The 20,101-nt window shown below is 36.9% G+C and overlaps 1 protein-coding gene across 1 annotated transcript in view; it reads right to left on the bottom strand.

Moving 5' to 3' along the window:
- Nucleotides 1-20,101, bottom strand: part of LOC5565223 (potassium channel subfamily K member 18) — a 65,076-nt gene that overhangs the window by 15,115 nt on the left and 29,860 nt on the right. The window contains exons 3-4 of the mRNA XM_021848858.1: nucleotides 12,283-12,380; nucleotides 11,913-12,081 (exon numbers count right to left, since the gene is read on the bottom strand). Coding sequence (XP_021704550.1) covers nucleotides 11,913-12,081; nucleotides 12,283-12,380 — 267 coding nt within the window. The remainder of the gene's footprint in view (nucleotides 1-11,912; nucleotides 12,082-12,282; nucleotides 12,381-20,101) is intronic.

Here is a 20,101-nt window from a genome sequence, read left to right as displayed (position 1 = left end):
TCTATGCCCTGGGAAGTCGAGAAAATTTCCAACCGAAAAGATCCTCGATCGGTGGGATTCGAACCCACGACCCTCAGCTTGGTCTTGCTGAATATCTGCGCGTTTACCGCTACGGCTATCGGGGCCTCTCAAAAATATATAAAGCGTGTAAATAAAGTGCTTCTTAAGGGTTAACGTTTTGATCTTTTTACATTTCGAAGTCCATGTAGGCGTGGAGAAAAAGGTTTCTTTGGCAATTGTTAGTTCTCTATGAAATATGTAACAAAAACGTACAAAACCATAAATGCGGTAATTTTAAAACCCGCAACATATCATCTATCACAGAAAATATGTGTAAATTTCATATACAGCAGCATTGATGTGGAATATGTGAATATTTTCGCAAAGTTTTGTAATATTTTTGTGGTGTTCTTGAAAAACAAACACGTTCTTTTTTGAGTCAAATAGTCTTGTTCGTAAGTGTAAACTGAGCTTATACTAAGTATCAAGTCTTCATCGATGGAAAAAAATGTGGAAATATATAATTAGGATATTATTTGCGGCCCAACAAAAAACGGCTCATGACCCCACAGAGGGTCGAGATCCAAAGTTTTTGAAACTATGGTCGAAGACTCGTGATCTGAGAGTCATCCTCGTTGAAAAATGTTGTCATAAGTTATTGCGCTGAATTTTAAACAGCACATGTGACAAAGCGCATGAGACCACATTGAGACACATCTTAAGCAAAATGAGGTGCACCAAAAATATCTCACAATGTACTGCGCGCCCGTACGCTTGCATGTAGATAATGAGTTACCTAAGTCTACAGCACGTGAACAGTAACTCTGATTGAAATAGATTACGCATAGGAAAACAATCGAAAAGTTGAAAAAATAGGATTTATTTTTATTGATGTTTTTGTTTTACTTATCTCGTTTGTTTGGCAGGCTCAGGCGCCGTAGGGCATAACAAAGCCGAAATCTTTTCTTTTTTTTACATTATTTTATTGATGTTATAAACTGTATTATACCTGTAACGTGATGTCACATAATCATGTTACGTATCTCATGGCAGTGGTTTGTACTATGTTTATTAAAAAATGGAATAGTTAGTTCAAATCATTTCCACTTATGGTAGGTACAATTCTCAAAAAATAAAGTTTATAGAATTAGTTAAGATTAAAAGTAAAATTATATTTCCGCAAAAATTCATGTTTGATTTGAAACATTTTAACAATGCAACCTGTAGAACAGCTGCGTAACTAGCGCAATTTGCAAATTTTAAAGAGAGAGTGAGAAATATATGCAAGTGTATTGCATTCGGTATTCATCATTCAAAATGTTTGATTAGGTGTTATTAGTTTTCGTTTTTGACAGCAGTACTCACTTTTTCATAGCTGCAGTGCATCCCATATGCAGTACAAACGTGACAAAGGGCATGTTCCTATTTATTTTAAACCCAAATTAATTATTGATCAAATATTGCTCAACGTTTGAAACGTTTGAAATTCTAGTTTGTTTTGATTTTCATTCCTCTTTACATATTGACAGAATGTATGGACGTTACAAAAACAAAGCATGAGGATGATGAAGCAGCCGTCGATTTGGTGCAATGCAGTTAACAGGTAGGGAAACCATTCAACAGTTTTCCCGAGAGGAATATGCGAATGTGTGCGTGAGGTCGGTCTACTGAGCGAAGAAGAGAAGGAAAACATATGATTTTTCCGAAGTTGGAATCGTAGTTTGTTTTGGCCAGTGGGATAAGATGCTGCGATGTTGCACGACTCGCAAGGTGTTAGTTGTGCAACAAGTGTTTGTTGCAGGTACGAGAGCTGATAAATAAATAGTAGATGTATAATAATGGTTTGAGTTTGTTATTATTATTTTATCTCGATTATGGGGAGATTTCATTGGTTTAACCTTCGGGCTGTCGCGCTGTATTACTTTGTACAACAGTTGTGATTTATATGCTATCATTTTGCAACAAAGATATCTATCGACATCAAACCAAAATGTATTCCTCAAGAATTTTCTTAAGAACGATACTCGACAGTTTTTATATACAGTATGGCCCTTTATAATGCGGTAAAATCAACAAAGGTGCTGAACGCATTATATACGGTTCAAGTAAACCACAGTTTGAAATCGATATATCTCAAAATCCAGGTAATTTAGAAACTTGGGGTCTTCAGTACAGATGTTGTGGAGCGCTATCTGATGGTACCGTATTTAATTCGGAATTTGACCGCTAGGTGGCACTAGTGGGCATTGAAGTTTTACTTTTGTTTTGCAGATTTTTCAGGATCAGACCATTCATAAGGATGGCGTCTTCGGCAAAGTTGTTTAGTAAGTTAAGGACTATCATTGTTTGAGCTAGTTGATATGCGACGCTAGTGAGCATGAAACTATTGTTTTGCAGATATCTCTGGAGCCCGACCACTTAGGAAGACAGCGTCTTCTGCAAAGTAGTTCTGTAGCTCAAGGGCTATCATTTTTTGAGCCAAGAAATAGAATATTTTGCCACCAGGCCGCGCTAGTGAGCATGATTTTTTTGTTTTGTGTATACTACAAGATCTTGACTTTTTAGACCGGCATTTTCGGCAAAGCTGTTCAGAAGGGACCATCATAATTTTACCATTTTTAGCATTTGAGCTACTGAACAACTCTGCCGAAGACGCCATCTTTCTAAGTGATCAGGCTCCTGAGATATTTGCAAAACAAATGTTTTATGCTCACTAGTGCAGCATAGTGGCAAAATTTTAAATCAACTGGCTCGAACAACGATATCCCTTGAGTTATCAAAACAACTTTGCCGAAGACTCTCTATGTGGTCAGGACCCTGAGATCTACAAAACAAAAGTTTCATGTTAAATAGCGCCGCCTAGTGGCAAAATCCCGAATTGCTTGGCTAAAATACTGATAGCCCTTGAGCTACTGAACAATTTTGCCGAAGACGTCATCTTTCTAAGTGGCCAGACTCCTGGGGTATTCGCAAAACCAAGGGTGTTGTACAAAATACAACGCGCAACTACTCGCGTTACAAAAATTCGCGCGACAACCGAAAGATTAAATTTGATTTGGTTAAAACTTCAGATATGTTTGCATCATTTTTACAAGTTGTAAAGAACTCAACTGGCCAATCAGGAAACCAATGACCAAATTTGACACAGATTGTGAGAACTCGTGAAAAAAATGAAATGAAAACAAAAAACAAAATATCGTGATGTATATATTTTTTAATGGTCCAAATAATGTAATAATTTTTTCAGTAAATAAATGCGCTTCTTGTGTGTGTATTCAGCATTTTGATCTAATCCCGTAAGAGTGAGATAGAAAATTATTTTTTTATACAAGATTCACGTCTTTACAAAAGTTTTAGAAAATTCTGTTTTGAATGACTTAGTCAAAGACACCATGTTCATGACTTCATTGTTTTGTTGTATTTATGTTGTTTATGTTGTATTTATGAAAATCCTTCAACGTTGTTTAGTTAGGCAAAAGGATGGAAATTATATCAGATGCATACAAAATACAAGTTGTTCACTATAAATGACGTGTAAATGATCCAACTCTAAGAGACTTACTCTATACTACGCTTACACTAATTTTAAAACTTTAAAATCAAAATAAGAAAAGATATGTCGAAAAAATACACTTTTAAGCATTTTTTAATATATTATATCTTGAAAAGTGTTGAAGTAATGAACATGAAGTCTTCGAACAAGTTGTTCGAAACAGTATTTCCAAATAGCACTATCAATCGTTCATAACAGAAATGATCAATGTTACCCTAAATTACCAAAATGAAAAATCAATTTCAACATTATTTAAATCATGCTTAAAGTATTCAGAAAACTGAAAACACTTTGTGGCTACGAACCGGTGCCTGTTTCAAGAGGAAAATCGTTTAACAAACTTTCATAACCAGTTAGTTTTGCACAACATCTAAGCAATGCACATGACAATCTATCATTACACTTCACTTGCCATTTCATGTACCGTAATCCGGGGTAACATTGATCAGCGGGGTAACATTGATCGGGATGACTCATCTTGTTAAACGTTCAAATAAAGATTTATTGATGAAACATTTTCGAACCATAAATGGTGCCCCTCTTTCGTATATTCATAAGCTAATGATAATTAAGGTTTTTGCCAAAATTGCGTTTAGTTCATGCGCAAATTTGTCAACTTTTTGAAACAATGATTTCTATCATTTTCACTGACACTACCGAAAATTCATGTCTCACATGAGTTCTGCAGACGATGTGATCGAGGAAAATGCGGGTGTTACTAAAAATGGCATCGCCGAAAACGATTCCGTTGTCAAATCTTTCATAAGTTTATTAAATTAGGCAACATTAACTAATTACTATTACGAATGTAGAATTTCCTGAGGAAATTGCCTACTTTTAGGCGTATTCCGCGGTTCAAGGTGTTTTTAATTTTGAAATAGAGGGATTCCACGGAGGCATGCAAGTCGATTCTGATCGACCATTTCAAAAATATCTGAAACTTTGCACAGTTTTTCAGTTCCATCTAAATCGAAACTCAAATATCTCAAAACCCTATCGGAATACCAACGTAATTTTTTGAGGGAAAAAGGTCCAATATTTTAGCTATCTACCATAAAAATTTGGTGATGGTAAGCCAATAAACAAAAAAGTTATGACATTTCAAATATTTCACAAATTTGACACTTAGTGAATTTTTTTTTTCATTGTTAATTTTTTTTAGGACCGCAGTTTGTTGCTGAATTTTTTGTTAAGGGTACCACATGAGGTTAACAAGTTGTTTTCATGATATTTTATTTAATTATTCATAACTATTATAGCATCTATTAGAAAGTTAGACGCGATCCAGTGTTGTGATCTAAAGTCTTGATAGTGTCATATTTTTTATTGTACGTAACTGAAGAAAAATTCTCTCAATAGTGTTGAAACCTTCTGATAAAAGAAACCTATAAGAAATCTAATATTGAAGACAAAAGCTACAAAAAAAGTTTTCTATACAGGTATACGACTAGTTTACCTGCAAAAAGTTAACCTCGTAGAGAACAAGGCGGGTGATCTAGTATACGTAAAGCAGGTCGGTTTTCTCGGCGCTGGTTTTCTCCACAAAGTTAAAATCTGATTACACCTGGGTATAGACCCGCCTTGGTAGAGAATAGACTTTGTTAATCATATTTGGGAGAAAGCGAGTAACTTCAACAACATCAAAAACATGATAGGTACATACCATGAACATACTCACGAAAAAGCTAAAAATATACTACCACTATGGTTATAAAAGATTTAATTGTAAAATTTTTCTTCAGTCAAGCAAACGACACAAAACTAGTCAGTAAAAACTTAAAAGTGATTTTGTTTATTAAAATCTAACGAGCAACATGAGTAGTCGCTTTCTCAACTGTTGCAGGCCGTTTGCAGAAAAAAAGTGTTCGAAAGAGCTACGAAATCTCACCGAAAGCACCATAGATAAACTGAAAGCGACATTGAATACAAATTTACGCATTTGTACGTCCTGCCGTTTAAACGTTGACAAACGGGCAATCTGTACATCATCGGTGGATCAGGTTGCAGGAAGTTCGAAAACAACAACAACTGAGGAATTACTAGATGCACCGACAACAACTGAGGAGTTACCAGAAGTACCAAGTGCAGATAGTCTTGCCACGGTACCATCAGCGACACCTGTTTCAACAAATCAATCAGAAGATGAGTGCATCCAGAAGGTCAACATCGAACGCTTCAACGAAGGGATAGCTGGAATAAAAGTGACTCCGATTAAATGGACGAAGATGGGTTACGTCAATTATCCCGAGAAAAAATACCGTGAAATCAACGAAGCTGTACGAAGAAACCTCTTCACATTAGGACCTTAGGATGTGGAAAATACAGACTACGATGAGGTAATTATGAATATGAAGGAAAGGTTCTCGAATCTAGCCACGACAAGGAAAGAAAAATTATTGATGTTGTCGATGCTGCCAAGCTCGTGGTCTATTCAAGATGCCATTGATGAGTCCAAAACCAATAGAAATACAGCAAAAGAGGCAAAACAATTCAAAAATAACTGTCTTGCAACCAAAAATGCTAGGTCGAGTACTTCATTAACAGATGAGACAAAAGAAAAAATAATTCAATATTTTGAAGACGATGAAGTAAGTAGAGCTATGCCTGGCCAAAAAGATTATGTATCTGTAAAAAAAGATGGAAAGCGTCAAGCAATCCAAAAACGATTAATGATGACTACTTTGAAAGAAGCGTATACACGCTTCAAGGAAATTAACGAAAATATTAAGGTAGATTTTTCCTCATTTGCAAGCCTTCGTCCGTTTGTGTTGTGCACACACAAACAGTATGTGTTCCTGAATTGGATAGAATTCAGGAACACATAATGTTTGTGTGTGTACAACACACGAAAATATTAATCTAATCTTACATAGTTTGAAAAGAATCAATTTATCAAAGGATATTAAAATGTTAACTGGTAGTCTTTTGTGTGAAAATACAACATCAAATTGCTATCTACGATCTTGTTCGGATTGTCCAGATTCTTCATCATTGGAAAATACTTTATTCGCTGAGTTTGAAGAAAATTATATTGATCAGTTATCATTTGAGCAATGGGTGACCACGGATAGGTGTGACCTAGAAACTATTGTAAAACCTGTAGATGAGTTTGTGTCATTTTTTTGCTTGAAATTAGAAAGTTTAATTCCTCACGACTTTATTAAAACAGAGCAATCCCGCTTTTTAAAAAATACGAAAAATACATTACAAGATGGTGAATTTTTAGTCATTTGTGATTTTAGCTTAGCTTAGCTTAGACTGACTACACATATCAATGGTTGCTATTCCGTGATTGACCGAAGTCAGTGAAAATGCACAAAGAATCAACTAGAAGTTCGGCTGGGATTGGCCATAATCTTCTTCAGTGTGCATAATTCAGTGCCTCTATTTATACAGGGTCAATAACGGCGCCGGCCACGTCCTTGCAGTCAGGTGGGATTGGGGGAAGGAATGTTAGTGTGTAACCTTTGCTTTTTGGAGACCGTGTTTGCCTCTGCATCTCCACAAAGGTTACTGGGAGGGATGTTTGTTAATGGGGAGGATCGTTGGGTCATAGGATTCACTTTGATAAGCGATTAGACCATGATAAACAATGATTTGTGAGATATATACATGCTTATACGTAAATATAATATTTTCATTTGATATGAACAATTTCTATGTAGAGGAAAATTATGCCGACACTTGAGGTGACGAACCATTCAAAGTTTGTTGAACAAATACCTAAATGTAACATTCCTACAGCTGTCAGGACGAAAGCATGTGTTATTATATTTTACTCATTTGAAAAGAAACAAAAAACTCGATTGGTTGGGACATCATAGAACACTCTTATTCTTATGCCGACACTTACAGTGGCGAACCATCCAAAGTTTGTTGAATAAAGTGAACCTTTCGCAAGTCTACACTTGTAGTGTTGAACCATTCAAAGTTTTTTTAATTACAAAAATAAAGGTATATAAGAGGTGTTCTGAAAAAAAAATGTTAAACATAAATAAATCATGAATCAGAGTTTGTGTCGACACTCACAGTGACGAACCATCCATAGTTTGTTGAAAAATCATATTTGCATCCCACCATTGTAACGATTGAATGTGCAGTCATACATATTTTATAGATTAGAAATAGTAGCATGAAACGAGCTCACCAATTGATCCGTTATCCTTGACTGAGCAGCCACAATCCACTTTCGGCTTCACTCGTTTGCTCGGCTATAAAAAAGCACTCAGGAAAAAAAAAATAAGCGCGCGACCCAAAAAGAATAATAAAAAAAAAAAACTGTTCGGGCTTTCCTGACGCACTGCCCAGGAGCAAGCGTCAAGGTCGAAGGATCAAACAGAACTAACCGATCGCGGCACTTTTTCAGTTACTCCAACCGAACTCACCGATCACGCCACTTTTTCACTTACTAGACCAACGCGCGACATGTTTGATCCTGCCCTCGTCGTTCGCCCCGGCAAAAGCAAGTGTCAAGGTCGAAAGATCAAACAGAACTCTGAATTTTTAGTCATTTGTGATTTTTCTGAAAACTATAGCTTTGTATTGCATGATGAAGTGCAGTCTCATCACTGGAACGTACAACAAGCTACAATTCATCCATTCGTTATTTATTTCAATGGAAGTACGCAAATTGAACATTTTAGTTTTATTGTAATTTCCGAAGATTTAAGACGCGACTCAGTATCTGTAAATTTGTTCATTGCCAAAATGATTAACTTTTTACGCGTTGATAAGGATAAAGAAATCAGAAAGATATATTTCATGTCTGATGGAGCAGCATCGCAGTACAAAAACCGTAAGAATTTTTCGAGCCTATGTCAATTTAAATCAAAGTACGGAATTGATGCAGAATGGCATTTCTTTGCTACGTCACATGGCAAAGGTCCTTGTGATGCTATTGGAGGAACCATAAAGCGCATGGCCACAAGAGCAAGTTTAGCCAAAGAACGTGAGCATCCAATTAAAACTGCAAAAGAACTATTTGATTGGGCGAATCGCAGAAAAGAAGAAGATTTAACAAAATTATCATTTTGTTTTACTACTACTGAAGAGTACGAATTAACGGCATCAGAGCTCAGCGAGCAATATAATAACGCGAAAACGATCCAAGGAACCCAAAAATTTCACTGTTAAATTCCATTGTCAGAAAATAAAATTAAAGCAAAACTATACTCGAACTGTACTGAAAATGATGCAAAAGTGTTCGATATTGTAAAAAAATTGAATAACAATAAATAAATAAATAAGTATTAATAAAATGTTTTCATGATCTCGTAACGCATACCCAAATCCAAAACTTTTAAAGTTTATATATAACATTTAGAAACTCATTGATCATACTCTAAAAAAAATATCCTGGTAAAAAAAAAATATTTTCGTGTAATCTGTTAATTCATTTTAATTTATACATATATACATATACATATAATATTTATACATATAATATACATAATACTAATGAATACATGAAAACGACTTGTTTAATTTACGCAAGGCCCTTAACAATAAAATCAGCAACAAACTGCGGTTCCCGTAATAATTTACACCGAAAAAAAAATTTTTTTTTTTCTACTAAATGTGAAAATTGTGACATGTTTGAAATGTCATAACTTTTTTGTTTATTGGTTTACCATCACCAAATTTTTATGGTAGATAGCTAGTATAATGGACCGTTTTCCCTCAAAAAATTACGTTGGTATTCCGATAGGGTTTTGAGATATTTGAGTTTTTGTGTCAAAAATTATGTTTTTTAATGCAAAAAAAAAAATTTTTACTGTGTGTATTTTTTTTGGAATCTTTATTTAGTTGTCTAACTTTGTTTCTTTAGTTGTCTAACAATCGAACGAACCGTTTTTGCTGTGCAGCTTTTTGAATATTTTTGAACCATTTTCACATACACCCTTTTGAAAAGTTAGTCGTGACTCAACTTGAAGATTTGATATCGGAAAATGACGATTTAGATGGAACTGGAAAACTGTGCAAAGTTTCAGCTCAATAGAAAAAAATGAATTAAAAAATTTACCAAATTTTGGTGCTGTTGCTTGGAATCACTCAATAACTCAAAAAGTAAATGACTTGTAAGAGCTTGGTCTTCATATTCGGCTTCAGGGGCCCTGATTTTAGTAAGTAACGACATTTCCAATATTAGCGAACATTGTTTACTTGGGTGATAAATGTTACCCCATATCAGCTGAATCAAAAAATCACTTAAAACATTTATTTAAACATGTTTGAATCTTTCGAAAAGCAAAATAAAGTACATAGTTAGGAGCGGTGGGTGCCAGTACTTGTTTTAAAAATATGAAACTTGTAACATTTGTATTGTGAAATGAAAAATTTAAGAAAAACTAAAAAAAAAAATCAATGTTACCCCGGATTACGGTACAGTTTTATGCTTTGCATGAAATAAATAAATTTTCATGCAAAGCATAAAACTGTACATGAAATGGCAAGTGAAGTGTAATGATAGATTGTCATGTGCATTGCTTAGATGTTGTGCAAAACTAACTGGTTATGAAAGTTTATTAAACGATTCTCCTCTCCTCCTCTTTAGCGGAAAAATATATTATTTTTCTCGATAATTACTGATTATTGAATGATGGATTCTTTATGAATTATGAACGAATTTGCGTAAAGAGGTGGAATTTGCGAGTTTAAGGACAAAAAAAAGTTGGAGGTGCAGTTATCTAAATCACGAATATTCTTGAAGAGGAAGGAAAGATTAGAGTATCCATCCCGGGATCCCGGACAAAAAATCCCGGTTTTTTCAGAAATTTCGGGATTTCCCGTTTCCCGGGATATCAGTCCAAACGTCCCGGAATTCCCGAAATGAACGTTAAACTTGATGAAAACCACTAAATGTTAATGTAAAATGATGGCTCAATCCTAATTCGCTAAAATAGAAAAGTGTCATAAACAAGAGAGAATAAATAGCCATTATTTTTCCATGAAATACCAAACTATTTGATTGTGAACAATACAGGTCAGACTCGATTATCCGGTGACTAGATTATCCAGGATTCGATTATCCAAAATTTTAGACTCGATTATCCGGAATATGTTTTTTAAATGTTGTTTAGTTTTTATGCATAAATTTGAGATAATTAAGTATTGCAATATATAATATGAATGATTCAACAGGTTTTGAACGTAGGTAAAAAAGGGGGGGGGGGGGAATGGAAAAGATTTTTTTGTGTTTGCCTATCAAAAATTTGTTTTTCTTCTGTAGAATTCTTAAGTACTTAGAAATAATTTCTGGCTATGTTATTGCATCATATAAATAAAACAACAAAAAAAAAATATAATTAAATTCTTTTATCGCAGATTTTAACTTTTTTTTAGTGATTAGATTATCCGGAGTGAAAAAAACTCGATTTTTCGGATAATCGAGTGTATTCCAATGTTTCTAAATGTAAAGCTTATTTATTGCTTATTTTGTTTCTTTTCAACATTGGCCGTGTTTATAAACCTATGCTCAGAGGATCAATCTGAAAGTACATCTAAACTTAAGTCGATCATATTCAGTAATAAGGCTTTCACATGATCCACTACACTTTCTTCAATCTGAAGCAAATTGTTTTGATATTATGACTTGAATGTCTATCACACTTTCATTTATATTATGAATAATTTGAAAAACATAAAATCGGTAATAAGTCAAGGGAAGCTTTGATTATTTTTGAGTTACCTACTTGATCTGAATAAAACAGTCATACAAAATATGTTGAAATTTAAGTTTTTGGCTTGGAAAGTTGCTTCATCGTCATCGTGCTTATTGCAAACAAATTGTATTGTTGAAGTTTTACTTCGATTTCAACAAAAAAAAAATACTTGTTTAATTGAAACTCTTAGTAATCCCGGGATCCCGGTATCTCTCGGGATATGCTACAAAATGCCCGGGAAATGGTCACTCTAATTCAGATAAAAATACCATATGGCTTATAAACAACAAACAATTTCGATCTCATGGTTGTTTTCAATATTTTTGTATGAATTCGTTGATCATTAAGGTTTTCATGCCTAAACGGAAAGTGTCATGAGTTAGAATGTAATAGATATCGACGCTTTTTATTTAAGCAGGTAAATCATTGACGAGAAGTGGAAAACGTTTTATGTTCTGCTCATTTATCATACAATTCGTGTCATGGATTACTTAAACACCACACTAACCATTTTATATTTGATGAACAACATAAACATTAAACACGTTGAACGTAAAAAGAATGACTGTCTAATCCCGTTAAACGACCTTTGCTATTATTAACAATCATATCGTACTTATCAGCCACATTGCCATACGATAAGCTTTTGCCATTAGCTTTCCCCCATTCCATATGTGATAGAAAATCTCCGCACTTACCGATTGTGGTATAGATCGTCCCGCAGTAAAACACCGAGTTCCAAAAAGTCCACGTCTTTTTGTTGTGTTTATTTTCGAACGATCCCTGCTTGTATGCTTCGTACAGTATTGCACTGTACTCCTCCACCAGGTTAATCGCTCGGCCTTCCCACAGATCTGGATCGGGATTCTGAAAAACCAATAAAATGTGAGAAATTAATGCCAAATTCACTGAGTGAACGATCGTTCACTGCTATTAATTTACGGGACCATTTAATCTTCTTCTCATCAACAGGTCATCAAATCATCATTTTTTAGTTTATTTTTCATCAGCTTAGAGCTAGAGCTAGATCATCTGGTCAGTGTTCGGCGGGTTGGTATAGCCACTCACCTCCAATTTTTCACGATCCAACGCCAGTATCCGCAAATTCTTGGCAAGAATATTTTTTGCGTGGTTTACGTTCGTTTCCATCTTTTTCTCATGGGTACCTATGTATGTGGAATGGGAGATATGATTATTATACAGAAAATTTACGGATTATTTTAAATTGTTTTGTTGATGTAGTAAATCAGGTAACGTACATCAACACATTTATGTGCAAAATAAGTAATTGGTGTTCTACATATTGTTTTGATGTGATGTTGGTGTACATATGTATATTAACCTTGTTTAGTCCCTAATAAAAAGTTAAAAATTTGTGAATTAGGGTCGTTTTCGACCCGAAAATTCAATCAGCTCGCAAAAATCAGTATGTTGAGCGATTTCAATTCTGTTGGGCTTCAATGAAAGCACACATGTATAGTTTCAGAAACCCTCTCGGAGATCTGGATTTGATCACTATTGCCACCGGGAGCCCACTACATTTGGAAAAGTCTCTATAGAGACCCTCACTTTGACAACCTGTAGTTTCGTAACTAAACAAGTAAGGTACCGCGGGGCAAGTGGGAACGAAAAAAACGATAGTTCAAACAAATTGTTCAATAAAATTTTCAAATGTCAATATTTTTCAAATCCAACAACACAATCACGTTTTGGCAATATATTTGCTGGTGTGTGCATGGAACTAATCGAATCATTTCGATATTGTGAAAACCTTGGGAGAAAGTTTTAGAATGAGCCAATGGACGCAGTTACCTCGCTAAGCGGGGCAAGTGGGACACATCCAGTTTCATGCGTCAATCCACATCAGTAAGTCAACCATTACAATAATAGGATTGATAAGTCATAGATTTTTAATTTTAAGTACATATTTGATGTACATAAGGAATCAACCATAAAATACGTTACGTTTTAGGAAGAAACCCATTATTTAATAGTAAGTCACCTCACATTTAATATTAACTGACAATTCCTTAATAAAAGCGTAAAAAAGAAATAAACATGGTCAAAATATATCATTTATTAGTTGTTAATTAAAATGTAGCACATAAACAATCAATAATTGACGAAATTATAAATATGTTTTGTTATTATTTATATGCATGGCAGAAAACCACCTTATGGGATGGAATTGTTTTCCATCATTAATTAATTTGGTAGAAGTAACAAATAAAGTTCAAATTTCAGCTGTGTGTTTGTTCAATTTTGAAGTCGTATTTCAAAAATAAAAAAATAATTAAAAAATAAAGAATAATACCACTTTTTTTCTCCCTTTTATGCAATAACGTAATTGAGGGTTGATTTTTTTTGATAAAAATCATTTGTTTGAATGTTTAGTGCTACTCTCTAGCAAAATGTATGAAACGTGTACGAAAAGTTTTGATTCTGGTTTTTGTTTTGATAGGTCCCACTTACCCCAAGTACAAATATATTTTGGGGTAAGATAGACCATCGAAAATTTCATATGAAATAAAAACAAAGTACTGGTTTATCGTTAGCAGCTTGTAATAATACTAAAGAGTAGTGTTTGATCCTTTGCTCGCGTTGCTTGCTCCTGCGGGGGCGGGTGATGTGAGCAGGATCAATCGTGTTGCGCGTCGCTCGCGTGGCACGAATAAATAGTGGCGTGATTCGCGGATAGGGTCAGTAGTGTTTGATCCTTTGCTCGCGTTGCTTGCTCCTGCGGGGGCGGGTGATGTGAGCAGGATCAATCGTGTTGAGCGTCGCTCGCGCGGCATGAATAAATAGTGGCGTGATTCGCGGATAGGGTCAGTAGTGTTTGATCCTTTGCTCGCGTTGCTTGCTCCTGCGGGGGCGGGTGATGTGAGCAGGATCAATCGTGTTGCGCGTCGCTCGCGCGGCACGAATAAATAGTGGCGTGATTCGCGGATAGGGTCAGTAGTGTTTGATCCTTTGCTCGCGTTGCTTGCTCCTGCGGGGGCGGGTGATGTGAGCAGGATCAATCGTGTTGCGCGTCGCTCGCGCGGCACGAATAAATAGTGGCGTGATTCGCGGATAGGGTCAGTAGTGTTTGATCCTTTGCTCGCGTTGCTTGCTCCTGCGAGGGCGGGTGATGTGAGCAGGATCAATCGTGTTGCGCGTCGCTCGCGCGGCATGAATAAATAGTGGCGTGATTCGCGGATAGGGTCAGTAGTGTTTGATCCTTTGCTCGCGTTGCTTGCTCCTGCGGGGGCGGGTGATGTGAGCAGGATCAATCGTGTTGCGCGTCGCTCGCGCGGCACGAATAAATAGTGGCGTGATTCGCGGATAGGGTCAGTAATGTTTGATCCTTTGCTCGCGTTGCTTGCTCCTGCGGGGGCGGGTGATGTGAGCAGGATCAATCGTGTTGCGCGTCGCTCGCGCGGCACGAATAAATAGTGGCGTGATTCGCGGATAGGGTCAGTAATGTTTGATCCTTTGCTCGCGTTGCTTGCTCCTGCGGGGGCGGGTGATGTGAGCAGGATCAATCGTGTTGCGCGTCGCTCGCGCGGCATGAATAAACAGTGGCGTTAAACGGGTTAGGCGTGAATGTATCATGGATCGCATCACCAATCGCTGATGACTCCCAGATCTTTACCTTATCCCACTAACCCAATATCCTTTCCATGATAACTGTGGAGATGCAGAAGATTCTTCGGTCTCTAGTAACAACGGTTGTCTAGCTAACATTCCTTCCCTTCCCCGATGACCGTAAGGACGTGGCCGGCGCCGTTATTGACTTTTAAAATTTGAGCTCTCGATTTGTGCACATTGAAGAATGGTTAGCTAATCCCAAGCCCCATTCATTGATTCCCTGTGCAACTTCGATTGCTCTAGTCAATCACGGAGTAGCAGCTACGAATTGTACGGTCATATATGCTCATGCTCATGCAGCTTGTAATAATACTAAAAATTATAGCTTACTGATGGAAATTAGATTTAAAACACATTTATTTTTTGTGAGCCAATGCAAAACGTGAAACGTGTCACAATTTGTCATGCAAGTTGAAAATGGCGCTGAACTGACAACTGTTACATGAACCACTTGGTAATAAAAATAACAATATGTTTAGTACTAAATACATTCCTTGTCATTGTATCTTCAACTTTCTAGAAGAATACCCCCATGAAAAACTTTTCCTAGTTGAGCTATGACGAAACGCCCCACTTACCTTACCTTAATATGAACTGTCCTTATATTTTTTTTTATCTTTATTAACGAGATTTTTAGCCCTGTGCTAGTTCATCTCGGGACCAACGGCTTTACTTCCCTTCCAAAGGAAGTCGTCACTGAAATTTTTAGTGACTATCTCGGGGATGGGATTTGATCCCAGGTCCTCGGCGTGAGAGGCGTGTGTTCTAACCACCACACCAGGTCCACCCCCTCCGTCCTTATATTGTTGAATAGGTATTCACGAGGACTGGGAATACAGATTCTCAAATCATCTACTTATTCATACCCGGTTCCGGAAACCCGGAACATCCGAAAAGTAAGTTTGCATCGTATATGTAATGCACATCGGTACTGTTCGGTTGATGGATATTTTGGCATAACATTTCTCTGTAAAAAGAAACAATTATCGGAGCACATTCTCTGCAAAATTCGGTCCAATATGGTTCATGCGAAATTGCTCCCTGGAGTCCCGGTAGGTGGCCAATTTGGAAAATTAGATGAAATTACACGGATTTATGTTCCAAAACGAAATGAATGGTGTCCAATTCTTAACGATGTTTTATGTTTGGATTTATTTTGCCAAAAGGATGAATGAATGGTTATTCTGGTCCTTTTGAGGCACCGAAATGGGAACCGGGAAACCCGTAATCTGGGACTACTAAGTTTCAGCACCAAAATGCGACGGCTCAATCTTCAAGGTTTTGAATCCCTGTGACTCTACTAGTTCAATTAACGATACCACTTTGGTTCCTCTGCCCCACCGGAATGATTACCGGATATAGTGAGACATTTCAGTTTTTGTACCAAAACAATATGCATGATTTTAAATACCTGTATTTCTTATAGTTCAATCATAGATTAATGGCCACTCTGGTTCTTCTTGATCACTGAAATAACCCAGAATTGACCACCCGGGATACCCTTTTTGTGAATACAAAATCTAGTACAATTGTAGACGAATCACCACGTTTGTACTTCTTGATTGTACCAGTTGTACCGAACCTTTTCATTCATTCGATGGTTCAATTTTCCTGTTTTTTATGAGTATATGACTCATCCCATATGTCCGGATCCTGGTGCAGGTTTTCGCTAGTCTGAATGCTTGTGCCTTGAATACAGAAATAGACCCGGAAGAAATACTGGAGAAACCCGCATTGTGAAACATTTCCGTTTTTGTACCAAAAACAAGCATTCGACAGCTCAATCTCCCTAGTTTTTGAGCATTATGGCACATGCTCAAAAATCATGGAGATTGAGTCGTCGAATATATCATTTTTGTACTATGACTAAAATGTCCCTAAATTCGTATGGGTTTCTGCGGTGGACATTTCTATGGCCACAAAGAAACAGACTGATCATCCACTCTTTATTGTGTGAGATGTCACATGCTCAATAAACTAGAAAGATTGAGCCGTCGATTGACTGTATTAAGTCCAAAAATTAATATGGTTCCTCTGATGGTCATGTCTGTATTCAGTATTCAGTGGCAACTAAAAAACAGAGTAACAAATCACTTACTATTGTGTGAGATTCTAAAAAAAAACTAGAAGATTGAACCATTGAATGCCTCGTCTTGAAAAAAAATTGATATGTCCCTTAATACAGAATACTCCAGTGGTAATTCATGGCTGATTTCAGAGGTCATAAAGGACATAAGTGATCATTAACTCATTACTGAGTAGGATATTTCACATACCTGGAAAACTAGGCGGGTGGAACCATCGAATGCCTAGTTTGCCCCACAATACGGGTCTTTCCCGTGGACATTCCTAGGTTATTTCGGATGTTCAGATGAACCAAAGTGGTCATCCAACTCTAATTAAATCACTGGTATTCAAAATCATTAAGAATGAGTCGTCACATGCCTAGTTTTGAAACAAAAATTGAAATGCTACACAATACGGATATTTCCGGTAGTCATTCCTGGATTATTTCGATGGCCCAGAAGAGCCAAAGTGATCATTCATCTATAATTGATCTAGAAGAGTCACATGTATTCAAAATCACGAAGATTGAGCCGTCGCATTCCTAGTTTTGGTGCTAAAATTTAGTAGTCCCATATTACGGCTATCCCGATGACCATTTTGGTACTTCAAAAGGACCAGAATAATCATCCTTCCGTCCTTGTGGCAAAATACATCCAAACATAAAATCGTCATGAATTGTCCAGATTGGCCACCTTCCGGGACTCCAGGAATCGATTTCGCATGAAACATATTGGACCGAATTTTGCAGAGAATGTGCCCGATGATTGTTTCCTTTTTACAGAGAAATCTTATGCCAAAATATCCATAAACCGAATAGTACCGATGTGAATTACATACACTCCAGTGCAAAAGTTTGGGTTCACCCCCTTAAAAACATACAAAAGTGTTCTGTCCATATCTCTGTGATTACATGTCCAATTGGAACTCTTGAAGCCACATTCGAAAGGCAAAGAGTTATTTTTACTTCCTATGTGTTTTTCCAAATACATTTTTTAAAATATGTATACTGAATTTTTACTTAAAGTTGGGACATTTTTCCAAAATTACACTGAAAAATCATATCTAATTTCCTCAGCATTGGATCGACCAAAATTTAAAATCAAAGTGTCATTAGAATCATTATCATATATTCTTTGAAGGCCGCTCTTAAAATTTTGGTGGAAAAATCTGAAAACTATTCAAAATCAATGAAACAGTCAGTCAAGTCATCGTGCAAAAGTTTGGGTTCAGCCCTCAGTATGATGCAAATCGTGCAAAAGTTTGGGTTCACATGGCCCGTACGCACATCATTTTTGTCAATATATTTGCCATTTTTCAACCGATTTTAATAGTTCAAAGCTTTTTTGAGCGCAAATAATGACACGTACATGATTGGTTCGAGATTTCACAGATTTAAGTATGTTCAGGTGTACCCAAACTTTTGCACGATACACCATACTGAGGGGTGAACCCAAACTTTTGCACGATGGCTTGACTGACTGTTTCATTGATTTTGAATACTTTCTAGAATTTTCCGTCAAAATTCCGTGGGGTCTCTTCAAAGAATGTAAGATTACGATTCTAATGACATTTTGATTTAAAATTTTGGTCGATCCAATGCTGAGGAAATTAGATATGATTTTTCAGTGTGTTTTTTGAAAAATGTCACGCATTAAAGTAAAAATTTAGTATACAAAATTCAAAGAATGTTTTTGGAAAATTACATAGGAAGTAAGAATAACTCTTTGCCTTTCGGATGCGGCTTGGAGAGTTTCAATTGGTCTTGTAATCACAGAGATATGGACTGAAAACTTTTGCATGTTTTTAAGGGGGTGAACTCAAACTTATGCACGGGAGTGTATATGGAAAAATATATAATTTGGACTTTTTTAATCTATTCCTTCATTGAAATATTACGCTCAACTTATTTTTTTAAAACCTGTGATACATGCGTTTTCTGTCACTCAGGTCAATTTTTAAGTAGAGTAATTTAGGAGAGTAATGTTAAGGATAAGCTGGCTGGAGGGCCTCATCTGCCCTCTGTATAAGAAGGGCCACAGATTGGAATGCGCCAATTACCGAGAAATAACGCTCCTCAATTCGGCGTACAAAAAAATGTCACGTGTTCTGTTCAACAGATTGAGACCGCTGGAGGAGTCCTTCGTCGGCGAATACCAAGCTGGTTTTCGTGAGGGCCGATCAACGACGGATCAAATGTTTACCTTGCGACAAATCCTTGATAAGTTCCGGGAATACAACTTGCAGACACATCATCTGTTCATTGATTTCAAGGCGGCGTACGATTCAGTAAAGAGAAATGAGTTATGGCAGATAATGGTAGAACACGGTTTTCCGGCGAAACTGATTCGTGCAACGTTGGATGGATCGAAATCAAGTGTGCGGGTTGCGGATGAGACTTCAACCTCCTTCGTAACCTTAGATGGATTGAAGCAAGGAGATGCGCTTCCGAATCTTTTGTTCAACATTGCTCTCGAAGGAGCTATAAGGAGAGCGGGCGTGCAAAGAAGCGGTACCATCGTCACCCGGTCGCATATGCTCCTGGGTTTTGCGGACGATATCGATATAATCGGAATTGATCGTCGAGCCGTAGAAGAGGCATTCGTGCCTTTTCAAAGGGAGACAGCGAGGATTGGACTTACCGTCAACACCAGCAAAACTAAGTACATGATCGCTGGTAGACAGCGTGGTTCCAATCGTGACGTTGGTAGTGAAGTGGTGCTAGGTGGTGAAAAATTTGAAGTAGTGGAAGAATTTGTGTATCTTGGTACTTTAGTGACTTGCGATAATGATGTTACCCGTGAGATGAAAAGGCGTCTTGCAGCTGCGAATAGGGCTTTTTACGGGCTCCGTAACCAGCTTAAGTCCCGTAGCCTGCAGACGAAAACAAAATTCGCGCTATATAAGACTCTAATCCTTCCGGTTGATCTATACGGCCATGAATCCTGGACGTTAAAAGAGGTCGACCGGAAAGCGTTTGGAGTTTTTGAGCGTAAAGTGCTACGAACAATACTCGGCGGTAAACAAGAAAATGGCATCTGGCGGCGTCGCATGAATCATGAGTTGTACCAAGTATATAAAGAAGTGGATATTATCAAGCTCATAAAACACGGCAGGCTGCGATGGGCTGGTCACGTGGTACGAATGCCGGAAGAACGACAAGCAAAAATAATATTCAGTAGAGAACCCGGAC

The sequence above is a fragment of the Aedes aegypti genome, chromosome 3 (genome assembly GCF_002204515.2).
Source record: "Aedes aegypti strain LVP_AGWG chromosome 3, AaegL5.0 Primary Assembly, whole genome shotgun sequence".
Taxonomy (NCBI): domain Eukaryota; kingdom Metazoa; phylum Arthropoda; class Insecta; order Diptera; family Culicidae; genus Aedes; species Aedes aegypti.
The sequence above is the reverse complement of the archived record's forward strand: the minus strand, read 5'-3'. Positions and strand labels throughout refer to the sequence as shown.